General features: G+C 42.0%; 1 protein-coding gene across 5 annotated transcripts in view; it reads right to left on the bottom strand.

Annotated features, from left to right (window-relative positions):
* Window positions 1-20,817, bottom strand: part of PTPRM (protein tyrosine phosphatase receptor type M) — a gene marked incomplete at both ends in the record, with an annotated part of 778,612 nt that overhangs the window by 476,637 nt on the left and 281,158 nt on the right. For all 5 annotated transcript variants that reach the window (XM_080714509.1, XM_080714510.1, XM_080714511.1 and 2 more), the window contains one exon: window positions 10,512-10,590. In XM_080714509.1, the coding sequence (XP_080570635.1) occupies window positions 10,512-10,590 (79 nt within the window). The remainder of the gene's footprint in view (window positions 1-10,511; window positions 10,591-20,817) is intronic.

The raw sequence follows: 20,817 nt of genomic DNA, 5'->3' as shown, positions 1-20,817 counted from the left end.
ATCATACCCACTCTTTTATGATTCAGAATTAAGCACATTTGTGCTCAAGCATTGCTACTTGAGCCTTTTGCTACCTCCAAATACATGTACAAGCTCCAAGGCCTAAATCTTAGTAGGAGATTTTTAATTTGTAAACTAGGGATTTTTAAAAGCACCTATTCCATAGGAATTTGATAAGGATTAAGTAAAAATATGCAAGCAACAATGCCCAGTAATTATACTCAAAACTGTTCTTTACTGTTGAAAATAACTGACCTACCACTGGAAAAGAGAAAATAAAATGAGAAAAAGGTTCTGCAGTCAGAAAAGTTTAGAGTCCATGCTGAGCTATGAATTCCAAACCTTGCCAAATCAATTTAATTGTAACACCAGGTATAGCACCTTTAGAAAAGGAAATTTCAATCTGTCTCATCTTCAAAATGAGACATTCTTTCTCTTTCTAAATTTATAGGGCCATTTGTCTCCTAGATACCCTTTCAAAATGCTATGCCAGCTTTTTCCTAAAATCTGCAGGAGTTCTACAAACTAAATATCTTCCATGAATAACAAACAGATTTTGGTATAACTCTTCTGTCTCTTATCCCTGTTATATTTCATCATTTTTCACAAGAAAAAATAAGTTTTCAGGTGTTAACTGATCTCAAATCAGCCTCTGGTCAAAAGGCAGAAATAATCATTCACCAGGATGCAAATCTCTTTGTCAATTTTTCATTATTATTGATTCTTCAAAGCCTGTATCCAAAAAGTAGAATCAAGATCAAATAAGAGTCATTCACAAGATGAAAGTGCTTACTGAAGGGGAACAGAAACATCAACAGAGTTGATGCTTCTCTACATTGGTGTAAAACACACACACACACACACACACACACACACACACACACACACACACACACATTGCCGAGGCTAGTCTCAACCATGTAATTCTGCAGTCTGAGCCTCCCAAGTACTCAGATTACATGCATATGCTCTCACACCTGGCTGTTTTCTCCACTTCTAATGAGCTTTGTACTGGAGGTGTTAGCCATGAAAATCAGTCAAGGAAAAGGATACAAGGCATTCTTCTTGGAAAAACAGAAATATGGTTCTTCAACTTAAAAATGACATGATTTTTATAGAAATTTCTTAAGAAGCTATAAAATTAGATAGTAAAAAAACATTACAATGAGACTACAGAAATTCAAATGTTCATTAGGAATTATTTGTAGACACTATATTTTAACTAATTGAAAATGTATAGAAAATGGATAAATTTATGGATATACATAAATTATTATTATGGTGTGCAAAATTGAATCAAGAGGTTGTAATAAACCCAAACAGACCAATAACAAGTAATGAGACTTGATATAAAGTCTCCCAACTATGAAATGCCCATGGACAAATGGCTTCGCTGATGACTTCTACCAAACTTTTAAAGAACAAATCTAAGGCTTCTCAAACTACTCCACAGAATTCATAGGAAGGAAACCCTTCTGATTTTATTTTATGAGATCACCACTATCCTATCACCAACACCTGACCAGGCACAACAACAACAACAAAAAGAAAACCTCAGACAATGTCCCTGAACAACATACAAGCAAACTGGGCTTTATAGCATATCAAGAAGATCAAACAGCCGGGCGTGGTGGCGCACGCTTGTAATCCCTGCGCTTGGGAGGCAGAGACAGGAGGATCGCGCAGGTTCGAAGCCAGCCATGTGAGCTGGCTTAGGAGACCCTGTTTCCAAATAAAAATGTAAAAACAGGTCTGGGAGTGTAGCCCAGAGGTAGAAGGGCTTCCAGGAACCCCAGTGCCACCAAAAAAAAAAAAAAAAAAGAAGAAGGATCAAACACCACGATCCAGTTGGTTTCATTCCAGGAATGCAAGGATGGTTTGACCTATTCAAAAAATATAAACATCATGAAGGATAAAATCATGTGATTATCTCAACAGATTCAGAAAAAAAGCACTTGATAAAATTCAGCAACTGTTTACAGTAAAAGCTTTGAACAATCAGATATATAAAAATTATACATTAACATAAAAAAGACTATATATGACAAACCAACAGCCAACATCGTATTGAATGGGAAGAAGCTGAATGCATTTCCTCTTAGATGGGAAACAAGATAAGGGTATCTAATCTCATCACTTTTATTCAACACAGTACTAGAAATTTACAAAAACAGAAATTAGGCCAGAGGGGGAAAAAGACATGCAAATAGGAAAGAAGGAAGCCAAATCATCCCCATTTACTGACTATATAATTCTATACATAGAAAAACCAAGAGTCTACCCAAAGACTGTCAGAACTAAAAAACAAACTCAGTGAAGCAGTGGTATACAAAATCCATATGCAGAAAACCAGTAGCTTTTCTGTACATCAATAACGACTCGGCTGATAAATCATGAAAGTAATACCATTCATAATAGACACAAACATACAACAAAATGCCCAGGGATATACCTAAACAAGAAAGTAAAAAAATAAAACTCTACTATGGAAACTACACTGAGATTTCACCTAACTCCAATTAGAATGGCAATCATTCAAAACACAAATAACAACAAATGCTGGCGGCGAGGATGTGGAGAAGTGGGAACTTTAAAACACTGTTGGTGGGATTGCAAATTAGTGCAACCACTTTGGAAAACAGTATGGAGGATCCTCAGAAGAATGCGACTGCACTTACTATTTGATCCAGCAATACCACTTCTGGGTATCTACCCAAAAGAAAGGAAACCAAACCAAACTATCAAATTAATGCATGCATATCTATGTTCATAGCTGCACAATTCAGCATTGCCAAACTATGGAAGCAGCCAAGATGTCCATCAACAGATGAATGGATTACAAAACTATGGGGTACCCTACACAATGGAATTTTACTCTGCCAAAAAGAAAAATACAATTACATAATTTACAGGGAAATGGATGGAACTGGAGGACATTATGCTAAGTGAAATTAGTGAGTCACAAAAAATAAGAAATTGGATGCTTTTCCTAATATGTGAAAGCTAGAGAGAAATGGGTAGCAGGAGGAACTCTAGATGAAGAAGGAGAGCCTATAGAGGAGAAAATAAGGAGACCTAACTGAGGGGATGGGAGGGTGAAGAGGAAACTCTCTAAAGCACATGATGTACTTAAACAAACAAATCAAAGTCAATCACTACGCCAAGCATGGAAAGGAGGGATGGGGAGGGAATTGGGTGGGAATCGGGTAAGGGCTAATTGGGTGATGTGTGCACGTATGTCTACACAAGTCTTTTATCACATTAAGATCTATGACTACAATTCACCAAAAAATAAAAATAAAAACTACAAAACACTGAAGAAGAAATTAAAGAAGACCCTAGATAGTGGAAAGACTTCCCATGTCCATGGATTAGAACAAATAATATTGTTAAAATGTCCACAATACACAACACAATCTACAGATGCGAGATAATACTTATTAAAATATCAATGCCATTTTTGATAGAACTAGGCAAAAACTTTCTAAAATTCACACGGAAGCACCAAAGACCTCAAGTAGCCAATGCGATCTTGGGCAAAAAGAACAAAGCTGGAGGCAGCACAATAACCAACTTCAAGACACACTATCAGCCAGGCACTGTGACACACACCTGCAATCCTAGTACTTGGGAGGATCCCGGATTTGAGGCAAGCCCCAGCAACTTAGTAAGGCCCTCAGCAACTTAGTGAGATCCTGTTTCACAATAAAAAATAAAATGGGGAAAGAATCTGAATAAACTCTTCTCCCCCTCGCAAAAGATACAAATGGCCAATAGCCATACGGGGAAATGTTCAACACCAACAGCCATTAAGTAATCTAAGCCACAGAGAGGCACAACTTCAGAGATTAAGATGGTGATGATAACACACACGTATTATCAAGAGCATGCAGAAATTAGAAACTTTATACATTGCCCTTTGGAATTCAAAGTGTACAGCCAATTGAAAATCAATTTCACTCTTCTTCAAAATGCTAAATACAGTGTAACCATATGAACCAGCAAATCTGCTCCTAAATACTCGAAAGAACTAAAAACACTTCATAGAGCCTGTATGTAAATGTTCACAACTGAATTTTTCACAATAGGCAAAAGGCAGAATTGACCCAATGCTCATATGAAAATGGATTTGTTAATCAAAATGTGCTGTATCTGTACAAGAGAATATCACTCAGCTTTAAAAAGGGGGGTCCAAATGCTGGGTGCATGTATGTCACTATCAACATGATTTACATTATGATGTCAGACTACAGTGCACTGACAAAAGCATATTAAAAAAGAAAAAGGCATTAAAATAAATAAAAAGGCATGAAGAATTGACGTATGCTACAACAGGAAAAAGCCTTGACACCTTGACACATGCCAGGTGGAAAATCTAGACTCAACGGGAAGCCAGTATGTGGCTTCACTTAAATGACATGTCAAAAACAAAGAAGTCTATGGAGACAATGCACACTGAGGGCTGCCTAGGGCTGAAGAAGGATGCTTTAGGTAGAGCAGCTGAAAATGGAATATTAGAGTGGTTACACAACTCAGTTAATATACAAATATCCACTGAATTGTATACTTTAAACGGGTAAGTTGTGTGATATGTGAATTCTTTCTTAATAAACTGACTAAAGTTTTCATGTGGTTTTTAAAATGTATGTATTATGTATTTTAATATTAATTTGATTATGATGATATATTTTACATATCTTAATATATATTATAATGACATATTATACTATTTTAAAATGTAATATAGTAGCCGGGCGTGGTGGTGCACGCTTGTAATCCCCGCGCTTGGGAGGCAGAGACAGGAGGATCGCGCAGGTTCGAAGCCAGCCCTGCGCACTGGCTTAGGAGACCCTGTTTCCAAATAAAAATATAAAATAGGACTGGGAGTGTAGCCCGGAGGTAGAAGGGCTTTCAGGAACCCCAGTACCACCAAAAAATGTTCTATTATATATTACAATATATGTTATTATGTTATATTATATATTTGTGTGTACATATATATATTATACATATATATTATATATTATATATACATTATATATATTATATATACATTATATATACATATATTATATATACATACATACATACATATATATATATATATATATATATATATATATATATAATTACACTACAAAGTAATAGTAGAAATGCCCATATAGGTACACCTCATAATGTGTTTGAAGACAGGAGACAACATTAAAAGGCTGATACAATGCTGCTTCAGTTTCTCCTACTTAGATTACTGAATCAAATTCAAAATATGTTTTTAGTGTGCATACCAAATGGGAGAATTATCCATGTTTATTAGAAGTGGTTTTAAGCCAGGGAGCTGCTGATTCTGCACAGCCATCCCCACATTTCAAGCTGATCCTGCATCTTATTGTCACTACATTAAAATCAATTTTATGAGCAACTGCATACTTGTTTGAGAACAGCTACTATTAAAAAATGTTGTAATGCCTACTCATAAAGCTATATAAAGCCAAATCGGAGGCTTTACAGCAGAGTAAATGAGATTCAGTGATTCTGCATCCATTTGGAAAGCGTGGCTTTAGATATGAAATATTTATGTTCCTTTGGGATCTAAATTTAATGAGCACCGAAATTTCAAAATAATTGATTACTATTTAGAAATCCTGATAGGAAGTCTTATAAAATATTACCTACAAAGCTTTCTATTTTCAGATCACACTAATGCTCTTATCCTTAAAATCTTTATTTGCATGTTTCCCCCATAAACTTAGGGATTCAGGGGAAAATAACTACAGAAGGGCTACCATCGGAGCCATGTACGGCTCAGAGTTTCAAATGCTCCACAGCACAAGTCACCTCTGAACAGAGGCCGCTTTGTGGCTCTGTGCCTTCGCTCAGCGGGTCACAAAGGCCGCTTTGTGGTTCCTGCCTTCGCTCAGCAGGTCACAAAGCCGGTGAAGCACTGGCACAGGTGTCCCCAAGGAAGGACCATCAAGAGCTTCACTATGGCCATGGGGAGCGGGTGCCTGTGAAATACCCAGAGTGCACCAGGCACATTTTAGGGGCATACTGCTAGAGTTCTAAGCACAGTATTTAAGTATTTCCTGAAAACGAATTGGAAATGCAGGCAATGAAAGGAATGATACTTCAGGATCTCCAATGACAACCAGAGGCCAGGTGTGGAGAAAGGAATCCAAGTCCTTGGCCACAGCCTGTCCCCATGTGGCAGAGACACCTGCTTTGGAGGGAGGTCTGCTCTAAGACTCAAGGATATGGTGTTTGCCATCAGAATCCTCAATACTTAGTAGGGGTGCAGTATGACTAACCCTTATTTTTCTACCACCTTTTAAGCAGTGACTCAGAGGCCATGAACACTGCATGTATTAGAAGACCCCACGGCACTTTTCCAAGCCGCAGGCTATTACTCTGAGAATCTGGCTGACTTCCAACTCAGGTAATTATATTCTGCTTCCTAAATTTGCCCTGCTGTTTCAATTAGGTGTAGCCTTTTTCATTTTCCTTCCCTTTCTAGAAAAGGGGAAAAGACATTTTTCTTGAACTCCCCAGTCTTGCTGACAGGGGAGACAAGGCAAATGTGAGGTACTAAAAAGCGATGGCTGCCTCAGTAACGAGCAAGGTGACTGCTGTATGTTAACCGGCAAGCGTGGCAAACTTCAGAGCACTGAATAAAGATATCAGAGTGCGCGGGGCCCCTCTGTTGGAATTAGACGACTGCATCATGATACCCTGATCAGGTAATAACCCCACGGGGCGTCTCTATAACTACAACAGAGACTGACCTAACTAATCAGCTACTGGAATGCACGCGATTTGAAGGAGCTGGGACATTCCTGCAAGTGTGTACACTTCTAACACTGTAGGTAGAGCCATCCTCACACGATGTGGATGGGGGCCATTGGCAGAGATCCATGACATGGAGGAACTAGGCAGCTTCTCGTGGTGCCAGGGATTCTAAAAATAAAGCAGGCTGCCATCGCTCAGATGACCCAAAGTATAAAGTCTGACAATATCAATTTTGGGCAAGGATACAGGGGAAATAAAACTTCCATGCACTGCTGGTGGGAATACAAACTGGTTCAGACACTTTTCATAGCAATTTGGCAGCCTCGAATAAAATGAAAAAAAAAAATGGGTTTCTTCCACATCTCAACAACTCGGTTTCTAAGGGAAAAAAAATTATATATATATCCCACTGAGGTGCCTGTATGTTACACTAGGACACACAGCCATAGGTGTTCCCTGCAGCAATGAATTTCAAAGAGAAAAATGGTGGTCAAGGGAGACTGTTCATAAAAGAATAAAATATAGTATATCCCTATGACAGAATATTGAGAAGAAAAATCTAATGCAAAATAGAAGGGAGGGGCAAGAATACAGTCAGGCCTCCATATCCACGGCTCCCATATGTATGGATAAAATCAAGGATGGAGAAAAATGAGATCGGCCAGTTTCAGAACATGAAAGGTCATGCGTTTTCTCTCCTATGTTGAAACCAGAGAGGAAATGTGGGGAAACAAAAAGAACTTCAGACAAATGAGGAGAGAGACAAATAGAAGAGTGGTCATGGATCTGGGGAAGAAGGAGAGGAGAAAGGAAAAGATGGAAGAAACAGCTGGAGCGGCACCACGAGGCGTCGGGCAGGGGGACAGCAGGTGGATCAGTAAGGAAACACACCAAGGTCAGTGTTTGGGTCATGCTAGGTAGAGAACGTCCCCTCGAGAGCTGACATATGTACGCATATACTGATGTTCAGAGCTGAGGGTGTTACGTCAAGAGGGCTATAATCTCATCAGTAGATGAATCCACTGTCATGGACTTGCTGGATGGTAACCTAAGCAGGGGGATGTGGCTGCAGAAAGTAGGTCTTTGGGGGTGTGGTCTTAAGGACTGTGCTTTTGCCTGTGAATCACCTTGCTTTTTTAGCTCTATTGCTTCCAGCATCTGTGAGAATAGAACCTTGTTTTCCCCTCTTTCTGCTAACTACCACCATGCTGTGAGCTCTGCAGATGTAATCTGGCGTGATACAGACTGAACCTCTGAAATCTCTAGAATTGTGAGCCAATATTCCTTCCTCTAAGTCGGGTGGTTAGTTGTTTTGCATTACAGCAGTGAGAATGTTAACTGAAGTAATGCATATGTTTCTATTACGCAGAACCACATAAGGATGCATAATTACAATGCACCAATAAAATGTATTGTTTTATAAAAAACACACAAAATATGCAAACTAATTCTACTCATTATTCCCTAAAAAATACATCTACATAGCATCTTAGCATTTATATTGTACTAGGTATTATAAATCATCAATAGATGATTTAAAGTATACAGAGGATGTGCATAGGTTACATTCAAATATCACACCATTATTTTAGAACACCAACAAGTTTTCCAGGAGGCAACTTGGAACTGGTACTTAGAAGGTATCAAGAGATGGCTGTACAGAGATATTTATATAGCTGAATATAATTCATTAGAATGTACAGAAGACAACCTCTACTCTTGTGATTTCTATGAACAGATAGTGTTTATGGGAAACACATCACATACACAAACACACCTTGCAATACTTGACTGTCCAGCATAACAAGTGTTTGGTAAAAGCCAAGGCCTGGCCTCCAGGACAGTGGCCAAGCCACCTCCTGCTATCCCGGGTCATGCTAACTGCTAGGAGGGAATGGACCTGTGATCTAACTTGCCAACCTGATGGTCCCACCCTGGGTTTTACACTTAAAGTGGTGGATGCAAAGGGACAGTTAAGATTGTCCAGGTACTGGGGGCAAAGTTCGTCCTCCAAGGGGTCAAGAGACAAGTCTCAGTGTAGGACTCTGAGCCACAGTGGGGCCTTTGACCTGCACTACTGGCCTCCAGTTTGAGTTTCTGCATTACCCAAACCTGGGCCATGGATGCTACCAGGGCTTCTATTTGTACCCAATTCCCACTGACTGCATGCTATTTCTGCTTAAAACATTCACAATATAGATGGAGGGGTGCAATGACCAGCTCGCCACTGAGTAGCCCTAGGGAGGCAGGGAGAAGGGGAGGGCTGGTAATCTGTACTAAGTTATTTATTTATGGGAACAGTGATGACCATAGAGTTGTTCATCTAAGTATTTTATTTTATTTATTTATTATTTTTGGTGGTACTGGGGTTCTTGGAAGCCCTTCTACCTCCGGGCTACACTCCCAGACCTATTTTGTACTTTTTATTTGGAAACAGGGTCTCTTAAGCCAGCATCGTTGGCTTTGAACCTGCACGATCCTCCTGTCTCCACCTCCCAAGTGCGGGATTACAAGCGTGCGCCACCATGCCTGGCTCGTATAAGTATTTTAAGTGTGCATTTACAACCCATTACCTTGTGTGTGTGATAGTGGGGATTGAGCCAAGGAGTACTCTATTACAAGTCTATATTGCTGGCCGTTTTATTTTAGTTTTTATTTTGAGACTGGCTTATTAAGTTTTCCAGGATGGTCTTAAGTTTTTGATACTCCTACCTCAGCCTCCCAGGTCTCTAGGACTAAAGGTCGCATCACTATACCTGGATTTTCACAGTATACTTTGGTTTGGTTTGTTTTTAGCACTCGGGAGAATTCTACTTTTAACACATACCCCTAGTCCTTTTATTTTTAATTTCAAAATGGGGGTCTCACTAAATTGCTGGGTTTGGGTCTTGCTAACTTGCATAAGGCTGTCTTCAAACACATGGTCTTCCTGTCTCTGCCTCCCAGGTAATAGGATTACAGGCGTGTACCACTGTGTCTGGTTCCATTATACTTTCTATAAAGTATTAATTTATAAAGAAAAAAATAACATGGCATATGCCATTTTGAGGTGCGCAGGTGGTTTATATAACTGTCCTATTGTTAAAACATCCTAAGATTCTCTGGGGGCCTATATTTTTTGAGCTCAAGTGACAAAACTAAGGAATAGTAGCAGAAACATAACTGGCTTAGGAATGAGATAATTCTCTTCCCAGTCTTGTGCCACTCCCAAAAAGGGAAATCAAAGGTCATGATAGCAAGTGAGCAGACTCTGCAGGGATGCACAAGAGAACCAAGGAATTCCTCTATTTCCCATCCCTGATCTTAGGTATCTTAAGTAATCCCAGTACTTGGGAGGCTGAGATGGGTGAGATGGGAGGATCGAAGGTTCAGGATCAGCCTCAGCAAGTTACTGAGACTCTCGGCAACCCAGCAAGACCCTGTTTCAAACAAAAAAATAAAATATGGCTGAAAGTATAGCTCAGAGGTGGTTCAATCCCTAGTAACACACACACACACACACACACACACACACACACACACACACACACACTGCTAAGATATATACAGACCATGACATTTACACAGAAAAGGTATGTTTTCAACCTCTGGGTTGCTAAAGTAGTCATCAGCAAACTCTTTCTGGGCAGGGTGAATTCTCCTCTTAGGCTTTAGCTCCTTCTCTAAATATGTAGCATAAACACGCTCCCAACAATGTAACCCAGCATTTAAAATCAGAGACAACTTACTACATGGGTGTCCCAGCACCTTCACTTCATCAATTGCAAGGTAGCCTTGATGTCCAGATGTTATCACTCCAAAAATCACCTGGAAAATTAAGAAAGATTCATATTATTCATTCATTTGTCAGACTTTTACAAAGTATCTGCTACGTATATGACACATTTGTCAATCATTCATTCATTCATGTTTCCAATTGATATCAACAGAGTAAGCACCTTATGTACATCTGCTGATGGTCCAGGCGGTAGACCACAGCATTAAATAAAGTAGGGCATGGTGGTGCACACTTGTAATCCCAACATTTTGGAGGCTGAGACAGGAGGAACACAGTTCAAGGACAGCCTCAGCTACTTAGTGAGGCTCTTTGCAACTCAGTGAGTCCCTGCTTCAAAAATGAAAAGACTATAGAAAATAGGGTTGGGATGTAGCTCAGAGGTACAATGTCCCTGGGTTCCATCCCAAGTACTGCAAAAAAAAAAAAAGTGAAGAGTTTTGACACAATGCAATTACAGTAGACTGTGCAGGAAACTCAAAACTACTCTAGTAGCTGAGCAAGGTGGCACACACCCATAATCCCAGTTCTTGAGAGGCTGAGAGAGGAGGATTGCAGCCTCAGCTACTTAGTGAGGCCCTCAGCAACTCAGTAAGACTGTTTCAAATAAAATTAAAATAGGGCTGGAGGTATAGCCCAGAGGTAGAACACTCCTAGGTTTAATTTGAAGAAGAAGGAGGAGGAGAAGGAGAAGGAAAAGGAGAAGGAGAAGGAGAAGGAGAAAGAGAAGGAGAAGGAGGAGAAGAAAGAGAAGGAGGAGAAGGAGGAGAGGAAGGGCAAGGGGAGGAAGAGGAAGAGGAAGAAGAGGAGGAGAAGAAGAAGAGGAGGGAGAGGAGGAAGAGGCAGAGGAGGAAGAGCTGCTTCTCTAGTATTAGAAATCAAAAGTGGGTGCTGAGGCCACTGTCAGCAGTATATCTCTCCGGTCATAAAAATGACTATGTTGGAAGTCACACCAGAAATGTTCCTGAAACCTTATGTCATTCTGTCAACCCTTTTCCTTCTCCTCTTCCCTGCTTGGTCATTCACTGATTCTTCATTGATTCGTTCACCCAAGTCAATGTCCTGTGGAGTGTCCTCTCTTCCAGGAGCTATGATAAGCACTTGAAATATATCAGGGACAGAACAAAGAAATGCTTCCCCATCAAAGTGGCCCTTCATTCTTACTGATTATATTTTAGTTTATTGACTACAAGGATTAAAGCTTCCAGTGAAAACAGAATCATCCTTATTCCTTGAAGGGAGGTGTTAACGCTTAAGACAACATTGCATGTACGAAACATGCTCCTGTGGATTTGTTTTGTCAGTTGATCTGAGCAAGAAAATTTAACATACTACTTGATGTCAGCCAATGCAAGATCACGCACAGCCTTTACAGAGAGGTGGAGCGTAAAAGGAGGGAAGAGAAGAAGCGTGCACTTTAGAAAGGCTATCTTTACTTCTTCATTACTGTGAGGCCAGTTTATTTTGTTTGTTATCTTAGTACTAGGGACTGAACCGAGGAGCATTCTACTTCCGGGCTATATCCCCAGCCCTATTTTATTTTATCTTATTTTTAAAGAGGGTCTCAATAAATTGCTGAAAACCTTGCTAAGTTGTTGAGGCTGGCCTCAAACATGTAATCCTACTATGTCAGCCTCCCAGTACTGGGATTGCAGGCGTGCACCACCAGGCTGGGTTGTGAATCTATTTTGGCATCCTTCTTGTCAAGGGATGAGGGCCCTCGGAAATTTCATGCTAAAAAATTCTGAGTCTTTTAGCCCAAATACCTATAGAGTATTTAATATGCTATCTGCAGGAGCCAAAAAATAACACACTTTCAGGAAATCTGAAATTTAGTTAGCAGAAACAAGGAACATAATCAAAGAACAGAATAAGACAATAATGTACAAATGACAGATTCAAAGACCGAGGAGGTCACAGGACTGGGGTCTTTTATTATTAAGACAAAACCCTTCTTACCAAACAGTCCAGGAGGCCTGTGATATAACCAGAAGGGCTTTAAGACGATCCTGCTTTAGCTTTTCCCTTGTTGTGGCCAAAATATGTAATATGAACAACTCAGAGGGGGAAACATGTATGTGGCTCATGATTTTGGAGATTCTCCCAAGGTCCCCTGCCTCCAAGGCAGAAACATCAGAAACCTGCGTAGCTCCTAGTAGCCAGGAGGCTGAGAAAAGAGAGGGCCAGGGACAGATAGAGTCCCCGGGGCCACACCCCCAGGGACCTACTTCCAGTATCACCCAGTAAGTGTGTTCAAATTATTAATCCATCAATGAATTAATTGACTGATAAGGTTAAAACCCTCACGATTCAACGGTTTCACCTATGATCCTTTTTACATCTTCGACAACACAAGCTTTTCCAGCGAACATTCTAAATCCAATCAAAACAAGACATGAGCCGGCGAGTGTAAAGATTAGATGTCCCAGCATGCCTTTCCCTTCAGGACGAAAGGCAAAGGAGGGCTCAGAAAGAGACACTGCACTCCAAATTTCTAGCAAGATAACCTATCATCGGGACACAACAAAAGAATTCAGCACATGCTTATTTTTCTACACGTTTGTTGGCTGCGCTGGCCTCAGTTGTCCAGCTAGAATGCCAAGATGCCAAGAAAGAGAGCAGCTGATGATAAGCAGGCCTGCCCCTTCCAGTGCAGTGGAAACTTTTACAAGTAAAACCCACAAACTGTGTAGGTGCCAGAGCCAACTAACTTAAGGCTAACTGCAGAGACAAGAAGGGGGAAACATTCTGTGCTGATATTTCTGTGTGCATGTCTACACACATACACACACACACATAATATATATATTATTGAAGAATTTCTTTACATAAGCATTTAGGGGTTTAGACATAATAAAATAGATTATGTTTTAAGTTTAAAGCAATTAATGCAGTGTTTCTTGAAAACCTAAAGCAAGCCAGGCACAATGGCACACAATCCCAGTACTTGGGAGGATAAAACAGGAGGATAGCAAGTTTGAGGCCAGCCTTAGAAACCTGATGAGACCCTGTTTCCAAATAAAAAGTAAATAAATAAAAAGGGCTAAGGATGTAGCTCAGAGGTAGAATGCCCCTAGCTTCAATTCCTAGTACAAAAATAGAGCAAAACAATACCTAAATCAAGTTTTTTTTTAAAGAAATTCTTTGTTAGTAACTCGTGAAAGAATTTATGAGTGCATGTTTTATTATCCATTTCATCAGATTCAAAATTCAATACAGAACTCTTCCAATACAGACCACAATTATAAAGCAGGTATAGGATTAGTCCTAGAAACTCTGCTATTTTGAAATGCGCATGATTAGATGGAAACACTTCATTCTGAGACTGCAGAGCAGCATTCTTAGATTGAGCACTCGCTTTCTCGTAAACATCTGCCCTTAGAGATGTTTGTATCAAACAAGAGAGACCTGTCTCAAATAGCTTTGTTAGAAACGATGAGTAACGTGTGCATGCGTGCCTCTACCGTCATGTATTCCATTAAGATGCATGACTAAAATGTACCAATCAAAATAATAATAACGCAGGAGTCCCATCAAGAGTTCCTTGTCATGGACTTCTGCCATCTGCTGAGCTTTCCCTTTGGTCCTCCTTCCTACCAGTGCCCTTGACGGGAACCCTTCAAAAGCAAGAGAATACTTACACCATCGTTTGTCAAATAAGAGACTATTCTCTTGACAGTGCAAACTGTTGCTCTAGTGAAGTTTAAAAGTGTGTGTAGATGTAGCAGGAGCCATAGGGATGTCTGAAGTGGCGGCGTCCTGTACCAAAACAACTGAGGTCACGGAGAAAATGACATCAGACGCAGACAATGACATCCCTAGAAGAAGAAAACAGGATGGGCCAGACACTGACCGCGGGATGTACCGGCCTGCTTCTGGCAAAGTGCTTCTGCCAAACGGCCGTACCTAGCAAGTGTGAGGGGTTAGATGCAGAATGTGTGCGTGTGTGTATGTGTGCTGTGTGTATCTCCATAGGCAAACATACACACATATTTACATATACAAATACTCACAGATATGTACACACATTATGTAAAGTACACAACCATGTGTACACACATACGTAAACGTCTTCTAGAGAACAGATTTATGTGTGCTAAATTTTAATTTCAGATTTAAGGAAGGAATATTTTAATCTATTTGACCTGGAAATATAGATGTAAAAAAGCTGCCTGACATAGTTTTATTACTTGTTTTGATTTCTCTTTGTTTGTTTGTTTGTTTTTGCAGAACTGGGGATTGAACCGTTGACCCCAGGGGCATTTATTCCTTATTTTGAAACAGAGTCTCACTAAGTTGTGGAGGGCCTCGCCAATTCCTGGGGCTGGCCACGAACCTTTGATCTTCCTCTCTTAGCCTCCCGAGTACTGGGATGACAAGCGTGCACCACTGCACCTGACATGACATCGTTTTTACAAAACACATTTGAAGGCCAGGGTTCACAAAATAGCCTATCATCTGCTTTTGTGTTACACCCAAGCTAAGGATTATTTTTATATTATTCAGCGGTGGGAGAAAATAAGAATAACATGTTGTGATCCATGAGAACTTGGTGAAGTTCAAATCCGCGTGCACATGAGCAGCACTCTGCTGGGACATGGTTCTCTCATTCCGGCTTTGACTCCATCTGTGTTCAGACAACGGCAGCAGGGCTGTCTAGCCGCCACAGAGACTGTCTGGCCCGCAAAGCCCCAAATGTTTACTATTTAGCTTCCTGTTTTTAGAGAGATTTTCCTGCCTGGCCATCCAACACACTGCCATCGCTCTGATTAATAAGAAAGCACGTGTCCAAAGCAGTAGGTCGTCACAGCCAAGTTCAGCCCGCCTGGCGCCCAGTGTGGGAGCCTCCTATTGCAGGGACAGCAAAGAGAAGGCCCTGCCCCTGCTTGAGTCCTTCCTAATTCTGGTGCTTGAGTGGCCTTCTTTGACTGTCTTTTGTATTGGTGCACTATCGTCTCACATCATAACATGGATCATGTTGATAATGGCATATATCCACATAGCACTTGGTGCCCTCCCTCCCTTCCCCTTTTCTCTCCCTCCCAATACTGTGTGTCCAGGTTAACAATGTTATAATTCACGTGTGTACATATATTCTCATGTAGCTTTTCCATTACTTAACCTCAGCCTTCTTCCTCCCCTATCCTTCCTTTCTGGCTTTGCTGAGGTTTCCTCTCCATTATTGAGATGGATCAAAGACCTGGAAATCAGACCAGAGACTGTGAAGTTATTAGAGGAGGGCATAGGCTCAACAAGCCAACATAAAGGCACAGGCAATAACTTTCTCAACAAGATCTCCAAAGCACAGGTCATTAAAAAAAGAATTAACAAGTGGGATGGCATCAAACTAAAACGTTTCTGCTCATCAAAGAAAACCATCAAGAACCTAAAGAGGAAGTCTACAGAATGGGAGATCTTTACCAACCACCACTCTGATAGGGGGCTAATATCCAGAATATACAAAGAGCTCAAAAGATTCTACACTAGCAAAACAAATAGCCCGATCAAGAAATGGGCAAATGAACTGAACAAACACTTCACAAAAGAAGAGATCAAAATGGCCAATAGATACATGAAAAAATATTCAACATCATTAGGCATCAGAAGATGCAAATCAAAACTACACTAAGATTCCATTGAGTGGTTTGCCGTAGAGACCCCCCAAACACCATGAAAAGTAAAATCCAACTCATTTAGAAGTCAAATCTCTCCTAAAAGTAATAAAAAGTTAAATGCTGGGAATTGGGAATATTTGAAAATTAAATGCTGACCCTCGAATTTTATTTTACACGATATTCCCTGAAATTAACTAGTTTGGCCTAAATGTTTTTTGCTTGGATGGTGTTTCACTTTATTGTTTGTTTTTTAGGAAAAATGGCCCAGCCCTCTCGCCCAGCCACACAGTGATTCTGTGCATCGGCTATGAATCAGGAGACCAGGAGCATTCAGAAAGCCAGCCTTATCCAGGGATGACTCTGCCACAACACAGAATTTGGTTTGACATCACCGCTTTGAAAACCAGAACAGAAAACACATGGTACCCCTGTCATTCATTGAGAACCTCAAATCAATATTTACCAAGCTCTTGTGGTCATTTACAGACAGGCACAGGGAAGGAAGACATTCAAGCGACTTGCTGCACAGGCTCCTGGCCGAGGCAAGCACATCAGCCAAGACCCTCGCTTCTACCTTCTCACTATAAAACAAGCCTCTCAGAGCCAGGTAGGGTGGCGCGCGCCTGTACTCCTGGGAGGCCGAGACAGAGGTTCGGTCATCTGCAGCAATGTAATGAGACTGTATTTTAAAGCAAAATAGGACATAGGATAGGAGTGTAGCTTGGAGGTAGAATGCTCTGGGTTCAATCAAAGTATATATTAAAAAAAACCCACATTGGTCCACCTAGTCCTATATATATATATTTTTTTTTATTGATGACTTGCATGTTAAAATGGCCCCAGGAATTGTGCATCAGGGCTGCCTGATGCCTAATGGCATGAGGCTATAAAGTTCCTTAAGGAGAAAACACATATTTAGGTCGGCTTCCTTTAGGCCTGGGTTATGGTGGTGTTGAACACAAATTTAGTGTCACTGATTTAGCACCGTAAATTGGAGCATGCAGGCACCTAGGCCGTTTTCCCTGCAGAACCAACAGTTTGGCACAGTCAGTCTTCAGTATCCCTGGGTTCTGTATTCACAGATTCAGCCACCTGTGGATCCAGAGTATTTGAAAAATAACCCGGGTGGATAATGAACACGTGCGCACGGCGTGTGGCTGTGTGGACACTGTGGTTTTGCCATCGTTCCCAAAACAATGCAGAATAACAACTACTCATAGTATTTACATGGCACTAGGGTTATAAGAAATCTAGGGGTAATCTGAATATGCAGGACGATGTATGTAGGTTGCGTGTGAACACCATGCCGTTTTATATGAGGGACTTGAGCATCGGCAGACTTCAAAGGCAGGAGGGTCCGGGAACCAGTTTCTCATGGATGCCGAGGGGCGGCTGCATGCACGGGTTCAATGCTGTTTGACTGCACTGCATAACTACAGCAACTCATGAGAGCCGCCTGCATTGGAGTCCTGGCCCACCCAGGTCCCATTTCTATCAGCGTCCTCTTCCTGACAGCTCTACGTATCATCTGCAGCCATGGCTGCACAGAAGGAAATGTGGAACAGAAGAATCCCTTCCATCTCTCAGCTAACCGCATCTCAGGAGACAAGGGGCGGCACCCACAGCCTCTGAAGTCATCGGGAAGCCATTTGCTGTCAGACGGGAAGCCACTGGTTAAACCACTGACTTCTGCTCTCATTTGAGGAGGCCTCGCTGGCCCGGGAGTGGGCTGACACGGAACTATCCTTCAGCTGCCTGCCGGGGAGGGGGCGGTTCAACACTGCGACACCCTGATCCTTCCTGCTTCAGTGAAGGGAAAAATTGGCTTTCCTTGCTGCCAGACTCCCTTGTATGTGTGTGCAAAGCAAAGGGATTTGCTTACAACACAAATGCTCGCCAAGGAGGCTGAGCAAGTGAAGGCAGCTGTCAGTTCCCCCGAACACAAGGGATTAGGGTGTGTGTCTGTCCTCCCACGGACTAACCATGAGATCCTTTCCAGTTTCAATCTGAATAAAAAGCAAAGGTGAGACTTCTCCATTTAAAAAATTATATTGTGCTTGTCAAATCAAGTAAATAAAAAAGAGACGCAACATAAGAAGTTTCCGTGCCACTAAAGACCCAAAGAGAAACCAGAAAATAGGCCACAGAGTTCGTTATGTAACAAAGAGCCAAGTGTGTGTCATGCTGATACATTATCAGGAAAGAAAATTAAAACTCAGTCTTGGAAAAATGAAGGCATTCAAAGGCATTGAAGGAAAGCGAGTCACTGGTGCTTTGTCATGCCTGCTATTTTATTATTACGACCGTGCCTGCGTACGTGTATTTGTGTGTGTATACGTACATGTGCGCACGTGAGCCTGCACCAGGGATAGAATCCAGGGTTTCACACACGCCTCACACAGGCTAGAACTACCACTCAACCCTGCCCTGCCAGGCCTGTTCTGAAATAATTTTATCTGGCTTTCCTACCTAAGGACATAGCTTTCCTAACTTATTTTCTTGTTTCTCCTACTCCCTTTCGAAAGAAATGTGATATTGATTGCGATTTCTCGACTCAGTCTGCAAAATAGGATGGAGAATAAAAGCAGAGGCAAGAGGAGCTCTACAGGAAGTCCGGAGCAGCAGCCGCAGCAGCAGCAGCGTACCCTGAAGCCTGGGTACCAGCAGCAGAAGCCACACTCCACCTCCATCATCGACAACTTTCCCCAGTGCCAGTGAGTTGCAAATGAAACCTGGCCAAGGGGGGAGCTCTAAACCCTCATGAACAAAACATGGTCTTGGAGGATGAAGAGATCATCACTGACATGTGTTCACCTTCCTACACACATCTCCGAGTCCCCACTCGTTCCTGGAATACATTGGTCATCTGTGTTTGGTAGTCCTTGGGATTCTACCACTGTACACCCATAACCCTTGCTATTTTTTCATTTTGAACCAGGGTCTCCCTGTGTTGCCGAGGGTCCCACTAAGTTGCTGAGGCTGGCCTCGAGCCTGCAATCCTCCTTTCACAGCTTCTCAGGCACTGGGATTACAGGGGTACACCTCCATGCCCAGCTCTGATTTCTTAATAATATATATTTTGCAACTATGCTTTGGCCCTTTAATATTATAGAGACTTTTCCCCTGTGTATGTTTCTATTTTTTACTTAACTCATTTGAAAGAATGTAATTATCTTGAAAGTGGCACATATTTTTATTTGACTTTGTACTAAGACTTGCACCAGGCACATGTTACCTCTGAGCTACTTCCCAGCCCTTTGTATTTTGAAATGATGTCTTGCTACATAACTTTTGCTGGCTCTTAACCTGTAATCCTCCTGCCTCAGCCTCCCAAGGACTGGGATTACAGGGATAGGCCACCGGCTTGTTCATCTTTCTTAAGCACAAAACACAGAAACATGGAGAAACTGTGTAGAATCCTGTTATCACTTGAGAGTTATATAGACAAGGGATGGAATTAAAGGATATTACTTTCCAGTTGGTCAACATCAGTATTTCCCAATGAACTTCAGGAAGTTCTAGGCTGAAGAGTTGTCCTGCAAAAGCCCGAATTGATGCCCTGACTCCAGCTGGGCACCTGCACCCATCATGAGTCCACCCTGGAGACTCAGAGGCACACCCAGGCTCCAGAATAGTCTGTCGAACAAGACACCGCCCAATTATGCCTGAACCAGGGCTCCTTCCCATGTGGCGCATGAAGGCCTCAGAACATTCCTTCGATATGTGGAAGCCACTTCAGAAAACATTTATTTAGCTTTAACCACCATCTCTAAGCAGCAAGAGCCAGGGGCCAGCCGTGCGTGGTGGCGCACACTTGTAATCCCAGCATTCTGGAGGCTGAGACAGGAGGATTGCGGTTCATAGACAGCCTCAGCTACTTAGTGAGGCCCTTTGCAGCTCAGTTTCAAAATAAAGAATAAAAAATAAGGCTGGGGGTGTAGCTCAGAGGTAGAATGCCCCTGGGTTCTATCCCCACTACAAAAAAAAAAAAAAAATGACAGGGGCCAGGTCCCACGAGCAGCGGCTTTACCTGTCTCCCTAGTAAGAGGAGGGCAGGGGAAACAAACCGCAAGAAAGCAGGCAGGGGCCACGGGGGAAGAAAGCTGGCTCAGTGCGCAGGGAAAGGCAGGATAAGTCAGCCTTATCCCCCGACTCCTCATTTACCAGCAAAGCTGTCAGCCTGGTAAAGAGTAAACCTAGGTTTCGCCTCGCCCCAAGGCACACACTCTTCCACGTAGCGGCTACACAAAGAATTTAGAGCAGGGCCCAGCTGGAAAGCAGGCCCCATCCTCTTCCAGGGTCCTTGAGTGAATCTGGAGGGTCTGAGATAACAAGGAGTCTCTAGTGGACCAGTCTCCCCACCTGAGGACTCTCCAGCATCCTCATCGCTGCCCACCCTCGCCATCACCTGGGCAGAGGGTACCGGCGCACTTCCCTCTTTACAGTCATCGCTTATATGAAAAGCCCTGCTTCTCTGGCCTCTATCTTGTTTAGGAATCCCTGCATTCCAGAAGCAGCAGCAGCAGCGTGAGAGAGCACACAGGAGGGAGGCCAGGGAATTCTGTGCCAGTGTGCGCAATCAGAAAGAATGCAGAGGCCGGGTGGGGTGGCGCACGCTTGTAATCCCAGCTTTTGGGAGGCTGC

The sequence above is a fragment of the Muscardinus avellanarius genome, assembly GCF_963383645.1.
Source record: "Muscardinus avellanarius genome assembly, chromosome: 17".
NCBI classification, from domain to species: Eukaryota; Metazoa; Chordata; class Mammalia; order Rodentia; family Gliridae; genus Muscardinus; species Muscardinus avellanarius.
This window is presented reverse-complemented; position numbering and strand designations above follow the sequence as displayed.